This window comes from Hemibagrus wyckioides, linkage group LG21 (assembly GCF_019097595.1).
Source record: "Hemibagrus wyckioides isolate EC202008001 linkage group LG21, SWU_Hwy_1.0, whole genome shotgun sequence".
NCBI lineage: Eukaryota > Metazoa > Chordata > Actinopteri > Siluriformes > Bagridae > Hemibagrus > Hemibagrus wyckioides.
In genome coordinates this window covers 5,851,258-5,875,581 of record NC_080730.1, presented here as the reverse complement: position 1 = coordinate 5,875,581, position 24,324 = coordinate 5,851,258, and the positions used below count along the sequence as shown (strand labels likewise).

The 24,324-nt window shown below is 40.0% G+C and overlaps 1 protein-coding gene across 2 annotated transcripts in view; it reads right to left on the bottom strand.

The window, feature by feature from the left end:
- arhgef3 (Rho guanine nucleotide exchange factor (GEF) 3) overlaps positions 1 to 24,324 on the bottom strand; it is an 84,302-nt gene that overhangs the window by 40,430 nt on the left and 19,548 nt on the right. The window contains exons 2-3 of one of the 2 annotated variants that reach the window (XM_058373739.1): positions 21,172 to 21,238; positions 2,159 to 2,221 (exon numbers count right to left, since the gene is read on the bottom strand). In XM_058373739.1, coding sequence (XP_058229722.1) covers positions 2,159 to 2,221; positions 21,172 to 21,238 — 130 coding nt within the window. Of the gene's footprint in view, positions 1 to 2,158; positions 2,222 to 5,720; positions 5,879 to 21,171; positions 21,239 to 24,324 lie in introns of those variants that run through there. The other variant, XM_058373741.1, reaches the window with a different exon arrangement.

Genomic DNA, 24,324 nt, shown 5'->3' with positions numbered 1-24,324 from the left:
AGAAAATGCTGTAAAAATTTATGGTCTGCTTTTTTATCCAAAGCAATAAAACATCCGTCAAATCACAAATATAGATAGATAGATAGATAGATAGATAGATAGATAGATAGATAGATAGATAGATAGATAGATAGACAGACAGACAGACAGACAGACAGACAGACAGATAGATAGATAGATAGATAGATAGATAGATAGATAGATAGATAGATAGATAGATAGATCAAAAGACAGATGTGCAGACAAATGACATAGTCAGACAGACAGATAATCAGACAGACAGCCCTATAGATTGAAAGACAGACAGACAGACAGACAGACAGACAGATAGATAGATAGATAGATAGATAGATAGATAGACCAACAATCAGACAGACAGATTGACAGACAGAAATAATAGATGACAGAGTGATAGATAGAATGTCAGATGATGGATGGACAGACAAATAGGACTGAGAGACAGACAGACAGAAAGACACACAGACAGATAGACAGATAGATAGACAGATAGATAGATAGATAGATAGATAGATAGATAGATAGATAGATAGATAGATAGATAGATAGATAGATAGATAGATAGATAGACTAATAAACAGTTAGGTAGACCAACAGACAGAAAGACAGACTGAAACACACACAGAAAGATGACAGTAACAGACAAATACACACACAGACAAACAAGACTCTAGTGCTGTATTTGCACATATAATCCCCTATAAACCAATAGCCTTTGTTAGTTAGTGCAGCCCTAAACAGAACCTCAGCTTTACTACAGCCTGTGAAAGTGTGATAATATCAGTATATAACACCATTATATATTAAGCAAGTCATAAAACTAAGGGTGGTTATAGGTCCGCTGTGACCGTTTTATATTACATCTCCCTCCTCAAAACTAGTGCGTTAGTCTTAAAGATATAATTAGGTGTGATGTAAAAAAGCACAATGACCGCCCTCCGGTGATGCCGTGAAATAAACACAGGACAAAGCAAAACCCTAAACCTCGGCAAGAGCTAAATTATAAATACTTTACGCAGGATTACACAGAGAAATCTATCGGTGAAAAAACTAATACACTGCCCGAACGGTAAAATAATGAATTCTTAGCACCTTTATAGAAATGTCCAGTGGTTCTGAGGAGAATTGCACCCTGGACCTTATCGCATGGGCACCCTCACACATCCACATGGATAAAATGAGATGACACTATGAACACTCTACAATTATGTGCCATTTAGTAAACGGCCTTGGCACAATAGGCAGGAAAAGAAGCGGGCTTGCAAATTGCCTGACCTTTTGGAAAATTAGTCTCGACATATGTCGCCTAATAGCTGAAGTGCTGGAAGTCATTTTGTGCAGGATATAGAGTGTAGGACTAATAGTTTTCTTTCTCCTGGCTTCCTGGAGATTCATTATATCCCACGGACTGGAGACAGCAGTGTGTGGAGATGTGTATTGAAGTGAACACATGAGGCACTTATGATCAACAGATGAGATGAGGTCTCCGAGTTCACCCGGAATTCAGGTCTAAAGCTAGGGGAACTGCAGTACTTGATTGAAAAGAAGCTCATTTATAGTGAATAAATATGTTAAATCCGTTATTCACCCATAAATTAAAACTCTATTATCAGATCATATTGTTTTTTTCTACAATTCAAGGTTACAGAATGAAATCTCATCTCAAGTCGCGTGTGCTTAGATGATTCATTAAAATTCACAAACGTTCATTAAATATTTCATAATTTCAGGAAAACAACTGCTGTGATTTCCTGGAAGTTGAATATTTCAGCATGTTTACTTCCTCTTCAACCACAGCGATTTGTCTACTTTAACCATTATTTATTCCTTAAGCCACAGTATTTAATTTTTATCCATCTACAGCTACGTACCGTTCTGGAACGTTCCCAAAACAAGACAGTTCCCATAATCACGTGCATTAGAACACCACAAGTATATGCAGTAACAACCTCTCTCACTTAGACGAATTAGCTGTTGCTACTGAAACGATGAGCTATTAGAACGAGCACGTGAATATAAATCTGTGATTGTGCAGCCTCTGACCAATCAGAATCGAGAACTCACAGAGCTCTGCACAATGATAATAACATCAAGTAATCTTTACTCGCAATTAATAACCCGATTCGATGCTCAGACTTACGTTGATGTCCAGACTGCAGAGACTGAGCGAGTCCACATCCCTTTTCCTTTGCTTCCTCTTTTTCTGTGAAGACAAGAAAAGAAACACGACATTATAGTAAATTCCACCCAAGCTCCGATTTGTTGTTCTCTGACAGGCTCATTACGATATTAATGGACGTCGGTGGCCTCCACCCTCATACGATTGCAGATTCTAAGTAGTATTTACACCAAGAGGTCACTCACTTTTTCGTGTTTGCGGTTTAAGTGCATTGTTATGTAACGGCGGTTTGTGTAAATGGAAGCTGATGAGTATTAATTATACGCAAAGCGGGACAGAAAAACACATTCCGAAAGACAGAAACACATCCCAGGACATATTTGAGTGAAATTGCACATTTGGTTTCAATTAATACCAAAACAATTGAGTACATTACGCTCACGGGGCTTTAAATACAGATTGGACAATGGTGGAAATTTCGATACTCTCAGCCACATCAGAACCACATCGTGACCATGACGTATTTGTGGTAAGCGCCTGACTGTAAATTCTGACATCCGCCCACCGTTTTTAAGACCCCCCATCGAGACGAACTCGCAACCGGTCGCCATTCCGATCGTTAACAGAGCCGTTTATTTAAATTGATACCATCCGCACTTTTCCTTGTCTTGCAGCACAAGGATCTCTTATTATTGTTGCTCCTCAAGTGTTTATACTCCATGACAACCAGCGTCTGAATAGAGCTCAATTCCGGCATCCTGCTACTTCCCGAGCCAAACAGCTACACAGAGGTCAGCCTGGGGAGAAAAACAATGGCACACGTGAAGCAAGGAAGGCCGGTTAGCAGCTCTGATCTAAATGCAACCCTGGTGGCATACATTTCACAGGTATGAGCTGGACTTCAACCATAATTCCAGGAAATTCGTGATTGTGTATCTGGAGCACAACGACAACACATTGTAAGCAGACATCTTTGTAAGCGTTGGGCCTGCAAAGTTCATGACATTATTATGTCTGTAGTCTGTGACGATCAGGAGCTTGCGATCGGGGGGAAAAAGGTTGGTTCACTTCTTCTCTTGACAGGAAATGTTTCGTTTTGAGTGTATGCAAGGCTGCATCGACCGTGCTGCACGCTCACAGTTTTGATACGGAAAGAAAAACACGCAAAACAAAACCAAGCAGTGGTTTTGGCGGACGAGCGTCTTCAAAGAAGTGCAGACCAAGACTGTTAACCTGTGCATGTGGCAGAGAAACGTCGGTTACTCAACACGAGTGAAGCATAAAGCCACACTATCATTCGGTCTCGCTCGAAAACACATGGGAGAAACAATAGTCACACGCTTCCAGGTGGATTAAAAAGTAAACAACAACACGCATACCAGCCGCATGAGCTCACCCTAATCACGCTGCAGGTGTGAGACGATAAGAGCTGATTAAAAAGCTGATACTCTGTAAAAACACGCCCCGTTCTCGCGCATCCCTTGGATTCGATATTTGATTCACGGCTTTCTGCTATTACACATCTGTGTTCGCTATGCCCGGAAGCGTCTCCGTGAACTCCAGCTCTTCCCTTGCCACCCACCGGTAGCTCACACACAGCAGCCAAATGCTCTTGCCAGAGGGAAAGACTGGAAGACTGGAATGGAGAGGGGCTGCGGAGGCTCAACCTTAATGAACGACTTCCATTTAGACAAACATGCATTCCTCCAAAAAAGCTTGAGGGATGTGGCCCCGCTCCCAGGGATCAGTTTCAAGAATCCACCACAATCGAGCGGCATATGCAGGTTGCCTCCCACAGCCTTTTTAACGCTCGTTTACCTCCGCTTTATCGGGACCAGATGGATTCAGACTGTAAATGACTTGGGGTATAAAGTTAACTAATGGGACTCCTGCGATTTTAATGGAACATGGATCTTCCATAAACATGACTCTTTGTGAAAAGTGGAGATATCTTTCCAGTAGGCCATCTTTGCAAAAAAACATAAAAATAAATAATAAAAACCATTCATGAAAAAAAAGGAAAAAATACACACTAGTGCTGTTACCACTTTGTAAAGGTTCTCTTTCCCAGACTTGTGTGCTTATTTTAAAGGATTAATCACGGAGGTGAAGAGGACGAGAGTTGAGCAGGTGTCGAAATCCCTTCCTTTTCTGCTTGGAGAGGATTTCTTTTAAACCAAGTGAACGCAGCTTTCGAAAAATCAGCTTTAATCATTGGTTGTTTTGTAGAACATTACACAAGTGATTGGCAAAGAGACACAATCTTTCATCTGAAGAGATCCCAGGTCTTGCTCCTGCTTGTCATCACGTGACCTTCAGATCAGAGCAACCGGATACAGTTGGTACTATTTTTTTTTACATGGAAGTAAGAAAAACGAGAACATAAGATAAAGTGGTGGAGGAAGGAATGGGTGGAGAGAGCCGAAAAAAACTGAATGTAATGATATTAATAAAGGAAACTATTCATATACTGCGCGTCATCACGAATCACGTCATATTTGTTTTTGTTTCTGTTGTTCCTAACAACCAGCTTGGTATGACATGATGATTTGTGGAAGATTTATTATCGTGCTTACATTTTGCCTTCGCACTCAGACACAAGCAGAGGACGTAACTGGATTCAGGGATATCCTGCGCATGAGAGTAGATGACCATCACCATGTGATGTGTATTGCTGCACTTGTGAAATGTTGTAGAGATGCTCACACTGTGAGTGGCCAAAATTGATCGGAAATCATATAGTGTGCATTCGATTTAAGGCAAGATGCTCATAGAGTTAAAAGATCACATTTTTACCACCTTGAAAGATGCTACACCAAATCTAAATCAAAGTTAAATCCAAATCTTTTGCCTCAAGCACAGGTCACTAAGTGAAATCCATGATATGTGTAAAATATTCTATTCCATCATATTGCAAGTGTATTAAATATATGGACCTTTAAATTTGACACGGTTTTAAGTCTAGCTGTTATATCTTGCCAGGATCCTCTCATATCACATTGCTTTACTGATTGATAGAAAAATTTGTATGTCAGACTAAAAAGCTAATAATAATCCACAAAAGAGATACTTTATGGTCAGTATGTAGTATGAACTTTGTGATAAATGACATCACACTATTGGCAATATCTCAGAAATGGATATTCTCACATGCTTTTATTTGTAATAAATAAATAAATAAATAAACAAACAAACAAAAATTAAAAGAAAAATCTTAATTAAATTCTTCATTTCAAAATTGTAGAACTGGAAAAAATATATTAAAAAATATGATAAAGATACACATCTTGTTTTTCACTCATAATTAGGTCACGTATCTCATTCAGCGACCGAGAAGAGCAAACCAGACAGCAGGATCGCTCAGACACCTTAGCAGAGGTTTCACCCCCCCACCACCACCACCGCAAAAGGTAATGAAAGTTCATGTGGGTTTGATGCCAAGCATTCAGAAATTCATTAATATAGTAGTATATTATACTTCCCAAGTAAGACATGACACACACATTTTTTAAAATAAGCTAGCAGGTTATCATTAAACTCATTCCTAACTCATATCACAGTGATGCTGCGAGTCCACACTCACCTTATGATGCACAAAAAGACAGCACCCCATCATCAGGAACTACTGTAAATGTTCCTCACTCCAACAATCAGTACAAATTCAGTGTATTTCCAAAACGGGCCCTTAGAGTATTAGAGCCAACGCAGTCGTCACCCATCAGCCAGCCCAGTACACAGTGTGTCTGAGAGGGTGTCTGAGAGCACACAAAGGAGACGGGTCCTGTGTGCAGCAAACAGGATGTGCGAGAGGGGAAGCTGCTATATCGGGGTAGAGCCACACTCCCAGACAACCGTGCTAGTTTTGTTTGTCGAAGGGCGAGTGGCGTCAAAAGAGCTCTCTGGCCGGGGAAAGGCATCCTGAAACAGAGGGAGGTTTTCTAGCTTAAATGTCGGCGCAGTTAAACTGGCTGATTAAAAGAATTTCTGGTAAATTAGCCATTATTAGTTTTATTTACCGACTTATTAATCGATTTATTGATATATTGATTTATTTATTCATTCATTTATATGTTTTATTTTAGTAACTTAAGTCTCTTAATAACTTCATAAATTTGCCATTTATTTCCTATTTGAATTACTTTTTTAATCATACATCCTGTGTATACCTACATTTAAAAAAAATAAAAAAAATAAATAAATAAAGCGGGTAGAGAAAATAAAGAAATAGAAATAAAAAAATAAAAAATAATTACTTGACTGATTGCTTGATTGATTAATAATAACCTTTATTGTTTACTGTGTGTAAAAATAAATAAACAAATAAAAAATTCTATAAAAATTTTATATAAATACATTTTAAAATATTTATATTATTATTTAAATAAATAATAAGGTTAAAAAAGTTATTATTATTATTATTATTATAGTTTTAATAAAATTTTTAATTATCAGGTTACCCTACATGCATAATGCATCTAAAATGTTTCCATACAACACATTTTATGTGTTTTATGTATTTTATATGTTTTTGCTTTTGCTTGGGTTTGTGAGAACAGGAAACTGGGAAATCCCTATAAAACACACTTCCTGGAAACAAACCGGCTTCCTGTTAGCACTTCCTGCAAAAGGGCGGTACTTAACTTTATCTGTTTATCTGCTGTACACATGAACATACACACGAATCAGGACTGGCGCTAATCAAGCCATCGCTACAGCCAGCTGGTAGTTCGCTTAAAACACTGTGTGCCTTCGCATTAATCGTGAATGGAGCGTTCACAGCGTCAGTGCTCCAGTAAAACCACATGTAGAGTTTACTGAAATAGAACTGCAGGATTTATAACTGCAGGATTTCGGTCTTTGTGCGATGTTAAGACAGTAAAATCCCAACATCTTTAAGTGGAGGTTTGTGTGTATGCAAAAAGAAGTACAAACTAAGCCAGCGGGGATGAGGAACAGCTCAAAGTCGAAACATGTTTCTGTTGGTTGAAACCTGCAGAGGTGCAGAGGGTAATAACCTCTGAAAGCCAGCGTGAGCACAGAGACATTCTGAATACTTATTACAGCCTGCTGACAGTCACATGTAGCTCGGGAATTGCCTGTGGAGATGCTTTTCATCACGTCTCGTGACAGGTACTGCATATGCAGAAGAAAACGCTTTGACAAATCCATTTCCAAGTGAGATACAATTGAAGGTTAAATCTGAATTGTTTTTTTTCCTGAAGACATCGTCACTGAGATATGAGACGGCTTCTTAACATGACATTTCAATATTAAATGACTGCTGAGATTAACAGACAAGGCTGTTACAGACGCTTGGTGTTAAAAAAAATAAAATAAAAAAAAATAAAAAAAAAAAGGCTTAATGTATGCTTCAGGTTTATTTCTGAACTATGAAGAGGAACAGGAACAAGACACAAGCTTACACTGCCGCCTTACACTCATAGTACACTAGAGTACACCACATAATGACTTCAGTCACTAAATATAACCAAGACCTTCCTATAAGATGCTTTTCTGCTTGCTACATATGAAAGAGACGTTATTTGAGATACTGTAGCCTTCCTGTCAGCTTGAATCTGACCTCTCGGTTTATCATGCATCAATTTATCAATCCTGCATGGCTGCCGCTCTGGGTGTTTTCTGTTTTTCGGACCAGACTTTAAAACATCTAGAGCAAAGTCTCCAGACATCAGCAGTTTCTGAAATACACAAACCAGCCTGTCTGGCACTGATAATGACAGAGATCACTGACATTTTCCTCTTCATTCTGATGTTTGAACATTAACTGAACCTGTATCTGCATGATATAAAGCACAGTCACAGCAATAATGTGGATGAATGTGACGGTATACAGTTATTATACTCCCAAGAAAGTGAATATTGACCATATACACCGATCAGGCATAACATTATGACCACCTGCCTAATATTGTGTTGGTCCCTGCCAAACCAGGTCTGACCCATCGTGCACTGTGTATTCTGACACCGTTCTATCAGAACCAGCATTAACTTCTTCAGCAATCTGAGCAACAGTAGCTCATCTGTTGGATCGGACCTTCGCTCCCTACGTATATCAATGAGCCTTGGCCGCCCATGACCCTGTCACCGGTTCCTTCCTTGTACCACTTCTGATAAATACTGACCACTGCAGACACCCCACAAGAGCTGCAGTTTTGGAGATGTTCTGATCCAGTGGTCTAGCCAGCACAATTCGTCCTTTTGTCAAACTTGCTCAAATCCTTACGCTTGCCCATTTTTCCTGCTTCTAACACATCAACTATGAGGACAAAATGTTCACTTGCTGCCTAATATATCCCACCCACTAACAGGTGCCATGATGAGGAGATCATCTGTCTTATTCCCTTCACCTGTCACTGCTCATAATGCATAATTAATAATGTATCCACAGATTACTTTACAGAAAATAAATGTTATAAACATCAGCATGTAAAACCCACAGTACTTGGCAATAAAGCTGATTCTAATTCAGATTCTAAACTACGGCATAAATTACTGACATCTAAGATAATCCAGTAATTATCACATTACTCCACCTCTCCATGTTAGTGTACGTTGATATAGGCTGTCGTTGAAGTTTTAAGCCTTTTCCCTTAAAGTTAAACCTTTATAGCTGCCTTACATATTAGACAGCATTAGCGGAAAGGCATCAATGCCTTCTAGGGTTTTTAGACACAGACTAAAACAAAAAATCTAACTGTTTCATACAAAATTCTTCAACATGTGGCACATTTTTTAAAAAATCCACTTCATATATCTTACAGCAATGTTTATAATCGCACCGTGAGCCAATCAGAGCGTGTTGAAGAATTCTGAATCCCATTAACCAGATATGCACACACAAAAGCTATAAGACCCTCCATAGCCAAAGTAGGCTGAGACGCACTTGACCATAACTGCCAAATTGCCGATATGTTTATTTGCACATCGTGCAACCCGACCCTATATTTACCCCGTATTTTAAATTTCTGCTGCGTTTTGTTGCTGAACACAATGAAAAATGATGCCCGAAGGGTCCATTTGCAACTTCTCCACAATTCCATATGGCAGCCATCTTGGCAATTGCTTTGGTTGTATTCCACACGAAATCTACATTGTTTCACTTAGCCAATTATCGGTGTGTGATTGGGGGCAGTGCAATCGTTTCCAGGTGTGGAGGCATCAACAATCGACCCACGCTGCCTCTGTTTTCAAACAGCGTGACATGGGGATATGAGAATAAGAGATAAAAGAAAGATGTTGAGTGAATGAAGGTAGATTTTTAGATCCTTTCTAAACTCTGACAGCAAAAGCCAAGCAAGTCATAATAACTTGGGATATGAAATCTGAATCCTGGAAGAAACAGCGTCTGTTGGGTCATGTATGGTTAAGATTGGTTTTTAAAAAAGGAAAAGGCTTACACTTTACATAGAGGCGCAAATCTGTGTACTGGTGCATTGATTTGAGGTTAGCCATCAACCTCAGAAAAGATGATGATGATGATGTGGTGGTTGTTCCCAAATGATACATCTACTGTACCTTTACCACATGGATATTGTTTACCTTTAAGGTACATAATTATACCTTAAGGAGTAAATTAAAGCTTTAAAATGTACACTGTAAGTACAGTGCAGAAGTACAGTTTTTGAACATGGCCAACATTTCAGTACGGCCAATGGATAAATACCTAAAGAACAAATGTGTCTGGTTTTTAAATGTGTCTGGTTTTTTTTTTTGGTGTTTTGGTCTGACTGGTTTCATAGTCCTTCACTTTGCCTTGGGGTCCACTGGGAAATGAATCCCTAAATTTAACACAGGACTCGCTCAGAGTGCACCGGCGGCGAGGTTCACACGAGGTTGAATCTTCTGTAGAAAACAAACCTGGCATTTCATTATGATAACAAGCCTCGTTTTTGGAATGTTGCTTTCGGAATCCGCACGTCTTCCCGGTCAGCTCTGTTTTGGGCCGGTTCAAATTTTTGAAACGGGAATCTGTACAGCGATAATGAAGTCGAAAAAAGAACTTTTTAATGCATTCATAAGGTGCAAATTAGCCTTCACAGAACCACGCTTGTCGAGTTTACTTCACTTCAAAGGTATTTGGTTTTAACTCGCCACTACAGAGCAAAAAGTAATTCAAAGTCTGTCACGGATGCTTCTTCTTTTTCATCTGCCTTACACACCAGCAAGTGCTCACATGAAATGCTGGCAAAGAAAATCGTGATTTGTTGTGGTGTTTCTAACGTTCTGAGGCCTCGCCTGGCCTTATCGCCAGCTCAGGTCTTTGTTAAAGATAGCGCTAATTCCATACCAGTCGCAGCAACTTGGCTGTTAATTCACAAGACGGCTGACGAAGTGCTCTCGCCTTTGATGGAGAGCCAGACGGGAGGATTGGACGGCTGACGTTCACGAAGGATCAGATGGAAAAAGACGGCTGTGGGGCTGGAACTGTGCCAAGAACTGTTCTGATCAGGAGAAAGGAAACCAAAGCTAAGAAAGTTCACAAGCCATCTGACCCAGACCGGACTAATCTTACAGCTGATTGGCCAGTTGTAGAGTCGATATGCGTTGATGCCAAGATCTTAGATATTGAACACATGACTAAGCAATCTGAAAGTGGGTCTCAGATATTTGGAGAATGTGCAGAAAGTTTTCTTCAAATGCCTGGACTGTCCACATATTTACTCAGATCTGAAAAGCATTAAGAAGTTTAAATGACAGAATAAACCAGCTGTATTACTGTATAAACCAGTTTCACCAAAATATTTAGCAGACCTTTTTTTTATCCCTTCTTGCAAATCCAAACATATTTTCAAGTAAGCATTAGTGAAAGAACTGTGTTTCTTTTTCTAGCTCTATCTGATAGGATCGAGGTCAAGGCGCGGAAACCAGCATCAAGGAGACGCTGGTGTGTTGTTTTGAATCATGCTAAGACAAATAAAACCCGTCTTGCGCTTACTGACTGGGCGCAGAAATGTTGATTAGCGATTCCCAGCAGAGGACGGATCAGAGCAGGACTCCAGATAAAAGACCACCGGGGTAAGAGACAGGGTGAGGATTTACATGTAGCTGCTCCTTAAAAACTAAGAAACCAGATTATGTGTCGAATTTTTAAAAGTAACCACAGTCCTAAATTCGACTCACGTTTTCTCAAGGCCGTACAAACGCATTAAACGCATTCTTACCTCATAAAATGTTGGCAAAGTTTTCATCTGGAACGCTTTAAAGGATGTCATTTTAGTTTTTAGCCATGTTTTATTGACATGGAGACTTGAACATAAACTTAGCAGTCTGTTTGAAAGCTCCTCAACATGCTAAACATCAGCATTCTCCAGCATGTCAAAGCTTCTCCTACGTTATTAACTCGTCTTCTTGATCTAACTATTTTCTTCCAATATCACGGCAGAATGTTTTTTGTTTTTTAATTACTACCAAACAGGAAAAGGTGAGTTACAGCACGTGTTTTTATATTCACCAGAAGGAGTCTCCTTTTACTTTTCCGCAAAAATGTCACACCTGCACTCATACAAAAGGGGTTCTCTTGATAGTTAGGGGTTCTTAGCTGTACTTGGAATACTTTCTGATAAAAACCACCAAAAGAGGGACAAACTGGAGAATGTGTGTAGTACAGAATTGGTGGTAGCTCAAGCAGTTAAGGTTCTGGGTTGTTGATCGGAAGATCAGGGTTCAAGCTCCAGCACTGCCAAGCTGCCACCGTTGGGCCCTTGAGCAAGGCCCCCAACCTCCAGGGGCACTGTATAATGGCTGACCCTGCGCTCTGACCTGGGGTGGTGGTAGCTCAAGTGGTTAAGGCTCTAAATCGTTGACCGGAAGATAGGTTGTTCAAGCCCCAGCACTGCCAAGCTGCCACTGTTGGGGCAAAGCCTTGAGCAAGACCCCCAACCCACCGTGCTCCAGGGGGTGCTGCATCATGGCTGACCCTGCGCTCTGACCCCAACCCCCAAGAATGGGATATGTGAAGAAAGAATTTCACTGTGCAGTAATGTATATGTGACAAATAAAGGCAACTTAAAGAACCTTGAAGAATACCTAATACACAAATCTTTATACCCGAGATTTACTTTACCGTATGGTGCTTTATGATAAGTGGTCAACTAGAATTTTATTATTATATAATTCTATTCAAATATTTTGTGGAAGTTAAAGGTCCAAATAGGATCATTGAAGATGCTAAGAATGGATATAAACGAGCTATATAATTAAGCTGATTGTGAGAGAGTAGGTACACAAGTGTTAAATTGTCTAACTAGTGACGTGGTGTTTTCTACAGTATAAATAGATATTTGTGTATCATTTAAGGTAGGAGTCTCTAGTGTCAGACCTTTTTAACAGCAGAGTTAACGCTATAACTAAGTTTATTTCTGACGAGGTTGTCAGGATGGAGAGCTTTGGTGCTTTCTCATTAACGCGACGTCAGATGTAGCTAGAAATAGATAAAAGCTACGATGTGTTGTCCTTTAAATGAATAAAAAATGGTCACCAACCTGCTGCTATTAAAAAAACAACTCTGACTGCATTGTCATATGTTATTCTTTATACATCATAGGCACTTCACTATTTATCGCCGAAAACCAATGCAACTTAATGCAATTAGAGCACACACCATATTATTATTATATTTTTTGCATGTTTCCAAAACAGTGATTGATTTCCCAAGAGCATAGTTTTGTTTCTCCCCGAAAAACCTCACCACAAAGCAGCCATGCTATTTTAAATTGTTTGTAAAAAAAAAATTCCGCCAGCAGGACATCGAACATCTGATTCAAATGAACTCGACAACGATTAGCCAAAACCATGTGCTGGGGGGGAGGAATCTCACAAATACATCAGTAGGATTGGATGGGAGTTCAAAATACTGGAGTGAAACTCTGAAATTTGGAAAGACGTCATAGGGTTCTGTCACAAAACATGTTGCCGGAAAGTAACAGCACATGAACCCGGGCTTCTAAAATGTGATGCTAAGAAATCTGAGGACAGGAAACAAAGTGAATGACCTACTTGCATTTCCTTTAAGCTGCCGTGAAACAACCCGAGAGCCGTGATTGATGTTTTTTTGACAAAAGATGTCAGACTTGGAGTCAGGGGTATCAAGGTTGATGGGCTGATGGATTTTCACAGCCATTAGCGTTCGGGATACACAAAGGATGTCAATACGGCTTTAAATACGGATTGTTTTCGATGGTTTAGTATTATTCATGCTCTTTATCCTTGAGCACAGATTTCCAGCCACCATGCCTCGGGCTGCTACCAGGCCGTGGCTTGTTTAAGGGGGAAAAAAACACTGCTGAGCAACACAAGGCGGTCAATTAAAACTGTATCGAGACTATGAGATATAATGAGCTCGGAACACATATATAAACCTCAAGCATCCTTTTAATATGTAAGGATTTGTTTACGAGAACGACGTGCAGGAAGCGGCACAACCACAATTACATGAATGACTCATGTTCATGTTTGATGCGTTCTTGCTGTTTCTGTTCAGCAGCAGCATTTAATTGGACGCAAATCGGACCATTTTAAGGAACGATGTGTGGCATATACCGACTCACAGACTCACACAGAAAAGTTTTATAACACAGATTTTAATCTTCATGTGCCAGAAAAAAATCCAGTCAAATCCTCGCTCAGCATCTGGCACAGAAGTCACTGCTTTGAATGTGAGAGAAAGTCTTTTAAGTCAAGGAATGGTCTTGTAGGACACGCTACAGCCGGCTAAATCGTTTTTTCATAAATGCACAGCAGATTGTGTAAAGCTAGCGCCAGTGTGGCTGCAGACGTTCATATCTGCCAAGCAGCAGCCGCAACTAATAGCTGATTGATCCCGAAGATCAGGTGTGGCTCCTGCTTCACTGCTGGAACTGACGTAGATGGCAAGAAAACTGCAATATAATAAATCAGTGTAATATTTCCTGACATTCTGGCACTTCTCAACAAGCTTCCCTGGTTGTTCTGTTAGTTTTGAAGATAAGGTGTTATTTAAGGCATAAACAGAGCTGTAATGCTAATGGGAGCAATGATAGCTTTTGATGCCGTCGCTTTTGAAACGCTACATCTCCTGGCTGACATTTCTCAAATGTCCTTAAGAACATCGTCAAGAAATGTAAACAGGGCAAACGTGCTTAAGGGAGGACGGAGTTTTCCCGGAGACTCGTATCAGCTCCAGTTGACTTCTACAGAAATGCTTTGTACATGTTCCTACTGGTTGCTGTGATGATACACTGCCATTTCTGGCCTCTACGCAATATGGCCTTATACGTATAAATGTGCATTGAGGACTCGCTCACCTTGTAGTCTGGCTACATAGACAGAATTCGAGTGGAATTAATTATTTCACTTAATTAGTTGGGCTATTTTTGTGAAATGTAATCGGCATTCGCATTTCCCACGCCAACAAAAAGCCACCTCTAACCTATAAGAAATGTTGAATCTCCTTTTTACTTTATACATTCTTTCGCTCTGTTATTTAACATACTAGGTTTTTTCCCCCACGACAAAAGTCATAAAGTAATAATAATTCTGGGAAATTCCCAGAGCAAAATAAATCTCACAAGGAGAAGAATGTTAATCTTGTGTTGGCTGGTTAGTCTACTAATGTAACAGATAATTACACTGTTAGAAAAACGATCTCTTTAAGAATTCGTCAAGGATATTTAGCGCCTTTGCTAAAAAAAAAAAAAAAAAAGCTCTATGGAACCCTTTCTAACAGGGAAGAATGCACTCCCTGGTGTCTAGGGTTCGACTTTTTATAGGGGTGTAGGATTATTTTCTGAAACATCCCCTATCAGAAATCTTCTTTGATCGATTAATTAGCTGACTACTGCTATTTTTTTTTGCATTTGAGTCTTTGGAAAATAATATATATATATATATATTTACGCAAATGACGCTTTGTGTAATCAAACAATTAAGACTAATGAGTTATTATGTTTACGTTTGAATTAAAATTTCTAGTTTACTTTCCTATGAAGAAACTCTCCAGAAAAGAAGAAACCACGACACAAGGGGGAGGAGCTACATCTTCTTCAGAACCTGCTGCATTTCAGTTAGAACAAAATGTTCTATCACGTGGAGGGTACTCCTGAGAGATAAATAGAAAACCCTTTACAGTTCTAAAGTGTTTTAAGAGAGTCACGTGACACGGCGGAAATTTTCATTTAGTTAGCTCAGATGCAGAGTAATCGATTCGGACGTCTGAAGTGTTATTACTTAACGCGAAACGAACTAGGAGGTTAGAGGTCGTGTTTCATTTCAGAATCGTCTCCATAAAAATCAGCAGAGGACACACAGAGAGGCTTCTTTTGCATGTTATCATTCTCCGTTTGGCAGCAGCTGAAGATCCCTTACTGCCCGAGTCAGGTTCTGTTTGTTCACCCACAATTCCAGTGGTGTTCAGAGTGTGAGGTGCCAGGCCCCGGGTGTGTTTATGTTGGCAGCTATAGGCAGCAGACTGTGTGTCTGTGGAGGCAGCGAAGCACGCCAGAGGACGTCAGAGCGATTTGTAAAGGGAGTGAAGTGCAGCCTGGTTTGAAACATGACAACATTAAACGCTGATCTGAAATCACGGGGCTTAGCGTGAATAATAAGTGAGGAGGGGTGCATGGGGTTTCGAGACGAAGTCGTCCTGTCCTGGGCATTAGCGCAAAGGACAGCTGATTTCTATCCGTAATCGGTTTCTTTCATGTTCTTAATGATTTCAGTGCCTACCATGTAGATCCACCCACTTTAAGTACTTATGAAAGACTTAAACTGTATTGCATTTTATTCAAATCTCACTACTACACTTACTTAAACATATCATATCTGTATATTCCCAACCATTTAAGATGCAACTTTTATGGCTACGGTATAAAAAGTTAAATTTATCTTCCAATATTTCTTTACAAATCTTGTTTTATATGCAATATAAAAGTGTTTAGACTGTTAGACTCAGACCCCGGTGTGTTTTCCCCCCGGGGGCAGTGTGTTTGGGCAGAACACAGCTATGTGTAACTGTCTAAGTGAAAAGGTCTTGATCCAGTTCCAAGAAATCTCTAAAGCGGTTATGGTTAAGGTTTTTAAACTTTGTATTGATTTAGAGGATTAGCCCAATTTTTTAATCACACTTCTACTAAGTGCTATAAAAGGTACATCGGTCCAGGTGAAGTCTTGCAATCAAGGTTTTCCACTTTATTTGTGCTTGAATGACTCTGTATGCAAACTTTGGTTGACTACAGTGCTTTTTCATTCTGAAACCTAAAATAACTGAAAACATTTTGTTTCCTGGAGAGTTCTCCGCCAGTGTTCAGCAGAACCACAACCCAGACTACTGGCTCTCTGATCTCTTTTCAACACCCACAAGACACAGAAGGGGGCTTAAGGACTGCTTTGAGAACCAGAGGAAATGGAGAACTAGAGGTTTTTGGGTCTCACACTCATACTGAAGCCTCAGGTGAGAACATCCTCAGGTCCGGAAGAAAGGTCCAGCTGTGAAAATGCACTTAAAAAAAGTTTAATTTAATATTATTTTATTTTATTAATATAACATAATATTTACAGCAGGGCAGCACAGTGGCTTAGTGGATAGCACTGTTGCCTCACAGCAAGAAGGTCCTGGGTTCAAATCCCGGTTCGAACAGACAGGGGCCTTTCTGTGTGGAGTTTGCATGCTCTCCCGGGTTTACTCCGGGTACTCCGGTTTCCTCCCACAGTCCAAAAACATGTACATTAGGTTGATTGGTAATTCTAAATTGCCCTGCAACTCTAAAGTGGCCCTGCAATGGACTGGCAACCTGTCCAGGGTGTACCCCTGCTTTTCGGCCAATGTGTGCTGGGATAGGCTCCAGCAGATCCCCGTGACCCTAATTAGGAATAAAGCGGGAAATATTTACAGCTTACTGAATGATCTACCTTAAATCTTAATCCTTAAGAACCCAAACATATAATTATTAGACATGAATGCCATATTCAGTTCCACAAAATCAATATATAAGACCCTGTGTATGAATAGAAAAGAGAGAACAGCGATGAAGCTGCTACAGCATTAAACACCAAAGCCAAGAAACAATCTTGAATCATGCTTTCTCACTAGCTAGCCTTCTCATCTGGAAATCTAAATCAAAACTATCTTCCTCGGACGTTCCTAAAATAAACATTTCCGTGCATAAACGTTAAGTCTTGTGGTTAATTTTGATGGATTGGAAGTCGTTTCCTTCTCGCTTATCTCAGCAAAGCCTCTTATTGCACAGGCATTCTTCACACTTTCCGTAATGGCTGTACTTACATAAAGCAAATGAACTTATCTGATTTCTAACTACAGGACCACAAGCAGTCCTTAAATCCACCTCTTTTGCTCTTTCAAATACTAAGTCATAACCTGGCAACAGCAGCACAGCAAATCAATCAAAACTACAGGCGCGGGTCCAAGTCGCTTCACTCGCAATCTGATTTGGCAAAACACAGCCAGAGCAGCTTTCCCATTATCTTCCGAGATACGAAAAGGATTGAAAAGGAGCGAGTCCCCAAATGACAATGCGGTATTGATCTAAGCTGAAGGCAGGATTGCTTTTTAAAATAGCCTTGCTGTACTCAATACCACACATAGTTTCCTGCCGTGAAAACTCACACATGGACAATTAATATTTAAAGAGACTGCCAAGACATGTCTGGTGTCTGTAACTGCCTCTTTAGTTCTTATAGGATACTTATAGCCGTTAATTTAGGACTGTGCCTCGAGCACATACCTGGAATTGAGCAGTATTGCTGTACCAAAAATAGCACAACACTCCACAATGTACAAAAATCCATTCATCTTAATCAGTTAGCAGTTTATCCAGTGGACCCAGACTCTGTCCCAGGAACACTGAGAGGGACAAGGCAGGATGGGACACCAGTTTTTATCAACACTTTTTATGTGTTTAAATGCTTTACATGTGCTAGAAAAACACGTCCATGTCCTTTGCATTTCAGATCCCTTCTTCTGCCATGTAATATGCCAAGATGAATCAATCACCGTCATCTATACATCCTGACTACTAGGTTTAAAATGGACCAAATATGTCACCGATCAGGCATAACATTATGACCACCCGCCGAATATTGTGTTAGTCCCACTTTTGCCGCCTTGACTCGTCGAGGAATGGACTCCACTAGATCCCTGAAGGTGTTCTGTGGTATTTGGCACCAAGATGTTAGCAGCAGATCCATTAGGTCCTGTAAGTTGCGATATGGGGCATCCACTGGCCACACCTCGCAACTTACAGGACTTTAAGGATAAAGAGCTGCAGTTTTGGAGATGCTCTGAGCCATCATAATTTGGCCCTTTATTCAAATCCTTACTCTTGCCCATTTTTCCTGCTTCTAACACATCAACTTTGAGGACAAAAATGTTCACTTGCTGCCTAATATATCCCACCCACTAACATGTGCCATGATGAGGAGATAATCAGTGTTAATCACTTCACCTCTCACTGCTCATAATGTTATGCCTGATCGGTTCACATTACCGCACAGTGAAATGATTTTCTTCACATACCCCAGATTGTGGGGTAAAAGCACAGGGTCAGCCATGATACGGCACTCCTAAAGCAGAGAGGCTTAATGGCTTTGCACAAAAGGTCAACAGTGGCTGCTTGGAGGTGCTGTGGCTTGAACCTCTGACCTTCTACTCAACAGCCCAGAGCCTTAACTGTTTAAGCCACCACTGCCCTTCAAGACAGATAGTTCTTGGGACTCAAAAAAAAAAAAAACCTCTCAGTTCAAACTGAGCTGTTTTTGGATATGAGACGGTGGAAGAGATCCTGAAAGTACCACACAGACATTAGAGATACTTTTGATACTAAGCACACTCAGGAACGTGAGACTGAACCCCAAATGTGGAGCTTTGAGGTTCCTAGAGGTCCATTAATTCTGTTCCAGAGATTCATTAATTCTTCATCAGCACCCACCTTTATCCTGATCAGAATGGATCTGTGGTGGATCCGGAGCTTATCTCAGGAATGCAGGGCGTTAGGAGGAGATAGACCTGGGACAACTTAGCATGTGCAATCAACCTACCAGGATGTTTCTGGAAGATGAAAAGAAACCTGAGGATATCTACACAGACAGGTTGAGAACATATGAAACACGGAGCTCAGAACTGAAATTTATAGCTTATATCATCTAAATCGTATTAAAGATCCAATTTCTCCTTTACATTGTAGGCGGAAGCTTGTTTCCGCTCACAAAAACAAGACTGTATGTCCATTTCTATACATGCCTGGGCATCATACCATGTCCGAAACCGCAGCAGAGATGTTTTACTGGGAAACAGCAAGCAGCTGGACAGTTCATTTTACTTTTACATCCATAACAACGACTGACAAAGTGACCACTGTCTTTTACTACACCAATAGCCTGGATACTAAATAGTGTGCGATTCACACCACTCATTATTTCCTGAAATAGCTCAAGGGAGAGCATGTACTGCTCAATATGCTCTTTACATAACACACTGTACCGGGAAAGACATTTTTTTCCCCTCTCACTGACCCATTTTAGGATTAAAGCTTTGTAAAAAGGGAATGCAAATTACAACCATGTTATAAATTACAACTATAGAAGGATGCTCAAGTCCTTAGCTGTGTTTACGTCCCTCCTGTCAGCGTTGTTCTACTGCAAACAAACAAGTAAATCTGAAAATGCTGGCTTTCTAGAATAGAGAAACCACAAAGGGGGATGAAGTCGGACGCCAAATGACCTCATGGACAAGTGAGTTAAAGTTAAAAACCCGTAAACTGCTTGAATTGATGACCGCAGCAACAAATCAGTAGAGCTTAGTGTTTAAAATGTCGCAATTTCAGCATTAGATTAGATCCTATCTGGAACGGCACAAGATGATCCTGATAAAATCTTGGGAATTGTAGGCTGCAAGATAATGCGTGTTCTTCCTGTCAGATTATATGATGAAGATCCATTTACTCGGTCCTGCTTATGTCATCGATCAAAGTTATAAACAAGCCCTTGGTATTATTGTAGCAATCTTAAGCTTCGGAAAAACATGTTTAAAAAAGAGGAACCAGCAGAAGGAGGGTTTGGATCTAGAGGACAACATGGAAAGATATTCTTTAAAGTAACATTGAGGAAATATTAATATCTGTGTATTAGCATCTTCCTGGGTGAGGAGACAGACATGCAGGCTTACGCAGGCGTAACATTATTTTAGTTCATGTGAGAGTTTCTCAAATTAACCTTTGTTTCTAGCTCGGCATCGAGTCGGCATCTTAGTATTGAGATTTTAATAAAAATACTTCTAATGCTGTTTTAAGAAGACCAACCTGAACTCTGAAGATCTATCTATCTGTCTGTCTGTCTGTCTGTCTATCCATCATCTGACATTCTATCTATCACTCTATTATTCCTGTCTTTCAATCTGTCTGTCAGACTGTTGGTCTATCAATCAGTCTATCTATCTATCTATCTATCTATCTATCTATCTATCTATCTATCTATCTATCTATCTATCCATCCATCATCTGACATTCTATCTATCACTCTGTCATCTATTATTCCTGTCTTTCAATCTGTCTGTCAGACTGTCGGTCTATCTATCTATCTATCTATCTATCTATCTATCTATCTATCTATCTATCTATCTATCTATCTATCTATCTATCTATCTATCTATCTATCTATCTATCTATCTATCTATCTATCTATCTATCTCCTGGTCAGAGTCACTCTGTATATGAAGACCATCCAGATCTAAAACGCTGGAAACCCTGATTAAAATGTCACTTCATCTCAGGGCAGTGTAAACACACATTAACACACATTTGCATTCGCATCAAGGGGCAATTTATCGCAGCTAATCCACCTACGGCTTGTTTTGGGGATGTTGGAAGATACAGGAGAACCCTGAGGAAACCCTACGGACACAAAGAGAACATACACAAAGAGAAAAACTGCACAGACAGTAACCTGAAATCACGGCAGTAATGTCCAGAGATCTGTTACTAAATACTACGTAAATTAACTGATTTCTTCAAGCACACAGAACTCACCCCTGTGAATATCCACCTCTCCGTCGACGAGAAGAGAGAGAAGGAGCTCTTTCTTTGCAGCGTCGGCCTGCGAAAGGAACAGAAAGGAAAAAAAGAACGTAGTGTCAAAACATGCTTTTGATCACATTCGCGTCAGAGTTTAGGATCACAAACCGACCGAAGTCGACGACTGAAATCCTCAATCACCCTGCTTCAAGAAGCACTTTAACCTCAGGAAGCCACGAACACTATTGCCATTAGCATGTGCCCTTTGATGCTAATGGACAGAGAGGAGGATCTGCTGTCTGTGAGGTTGAAGGGCATGTGGGCCACATCAAAAGCCCACCCGAATGATCCATGTGTTTACATGTACAAAGGTTTCGGGTCTGCAGAAATTAAAGAAGAGCTCGGGTGCAGCTTTTGATGTTATAGAGGACAGTTTGGAAGGAATCCGAGCGAAACGTAAGCGTGGGTTGGACTCGATAACATTTCCCGAAACAAGAGACATTAATATAGACAAACTATTTTCCATCATTCTTCAGTCATATGGCCAAAAGACAAGAGTTTATCTTTTGTTATGATTAAACAGGAGGAGGTGTGCAGATACAGTTATGACTGTGTTCCTAGGAAATATCAGTGAACGAACACTCAGAAATTTCCCTCGCTGCATCCTGAAACACAGTGTATACGCAACATACAGATTTTTCTGTTTGTTTACGTTATTAAAGAAATATTTGCTATTAAGAGATGATGAAAGGAGTCTTCGGTTGCAGCGCTTTAATATTATTCGGAAGTAAAGCTTTTCGGACATAAGCAAAGTCTACAGGACGGAGGACTTTGAGCTTTCCAGTTGCTTTATAACACGACCTTCTATTACCTTTAACAGAGAAGCTGATAAAGGAACGATGTTTGAGGCTGCTATAACATAAGTGACAACCCAAACTATCATTAAATTCTAAGAAACGTAACTATAAATGGATAAAAAACTACAATGTGTGTTCTTTAATTCGGACAAATTGGCAAAGAGCTGGAGTATATTCAGAATAAAACACTTTAGAACACCATATTATTGTTAAATGGTTAACTTTAAGGTGGGAACAGGAACCGAGTGTCATGTCACCCACATCCTTCTGCCTCAGAGATACAGAGTGCTTCATCACGTAGTGTGGGATGAAAGACTGTTTCATATCACTGGAAGGGAAAAGGACATACATCTCAGCCTACAGACATGCAAACTGTAAATCAGTATCAATATGAATGTTCAGACAGATCCCAAAATGTCAGGATCTCTGGACCTGCCTGATCCATCCTGATACCCGTGATCTGGTTAGAGTCTCATCACCTTAGAAACCGTTTGCTGCTGCTGAGGATGGTCACATGGTCAGTCCAATGATACATGAGATTACTGTGGATGATACCAAAGACTTATGACTTTAGGACTGTCATGACATCATATTAAAGCTACAATGAATTCATACAGTACACACTTATAGAGGGAAATGATTTATAAATCATACAATCCGCTGTCACCTAGATGAGCCCCTTTCGAGCCTCAAGGTTTCTTCCTCGTGTTTTTTCTCAGCTCCTTTACCTCTGGCTTTCTCATTAGGGCTAAATTTATACATTTATCATTTATATTTCGCTCCTTTGAAGCTTCAACATCCATTGTTAACAGCGCTACGCAAATCAAAACTAAACCGAATTTTAAGCTTATTTTGTTGCTGTAAGAGAGATTTTCAGAAAGAAAACATTATTGTCATCTGCTGTCACACAAACTGAAGAGTGTTTTAAACTCTTTATCGTTGTTGTACACTGGATTTACAGTGCACTCTGGGTAATACTATAGAGAACCATCCAGAAGATACTTTTCACAAGGTGCCATAAATGACCCAAAGTCGAGGTTTCTTCAGTCATTTTGTTTACGAAATATTTGCTCCAAAAAAAAATATTAAAAAATATTTCTAATATCCAATGAACTGATTACATTTGTAGTAGTGAAGCCATCATTCTGGCTCTAACCGTAATCAACACGATCGATTAAAGCGTTCGTCAATCTGTCCGTCAATCGACGCGGGCCCGACGGCATATTTACCCCTGTGAATAATATCGTCTAACTCTTCCAGACCTTGACTAACATCACACAGGTGATGACGGAGCGTGTCACTCACGGGCCTACTCCGCTGCCCACGGCTTTGCAAATACACAACACGTTTGAGGAATGTCTGAGAGAGAGACGGAATCTTCCAGGATTAGACATGGAAAAATATAAAACTAATCTTTACATCACTTCACCAGCATCTGATTCGTAAATACAAAAAAAAAAAATATGTTCAAGTATGTTAAAACTCCTATAGAGCTGCAGTTCGGTGTGTTAACTGTGTCTTAAACTGTTTTAAAATAGCCGTTTTGAGGAGCAACAACCTCAAAATGTTCCAAAGAGTATAGAAGATATCCATTAACCTTACACAGACGACTCGTTATACTGTCACTTTAATCAGAAAACTCTGTCTTATTGCGTCACTTTTACCAGTCTAAGTGGGTTCATATTCTGACTAACACACACACACACACACGCTCAAACACAATCACTTCGCCTTGCTAATCCCGGCAGGAGCTTTTGTTTAAGTTCACATTCCGCCTGAGGAGAATCAGTCAGCCTGTTTATCAGTGTTTGAGGAAGCCCCCCTTCCCCACTGAGCCACGATGCATTATCCCCCCTTTCCTGACGGACTTCTTCTGTAGATCTTAAGCTGTTTATCCCGACCCTTTGTGTGACAAACTGACTAACTTCACCCGACTCTTTATATCCAAGAGAAAAGACGCTAGAGGATAAAATCTTTCTAAAAAACAAAAAAATAATAAAAACAGACACATTTTCCATTTTGTGCAATTTTGATATTAAGGATCGTATTACTACACAACAATCACTTTTCTTTACTATTAAATAATATTAATAATTATATTCTAGATTCCTACAGCACCTTTGCCGAGGTCACTGGACAAAGATAGCATAGAGAAAAATCCCGTTTAATAACAAAAGTCCTAATAGACGCTTAACATGATGAGGGTTGAAGCGGAAAAAAATCTAATAGAGCAGTGAGGGTGAGGGGTGAGGTGGAAAATACCATCTCACAGGTGAGAGGTGAGGTGGAAAATACCAAAAAGTACAGTAAC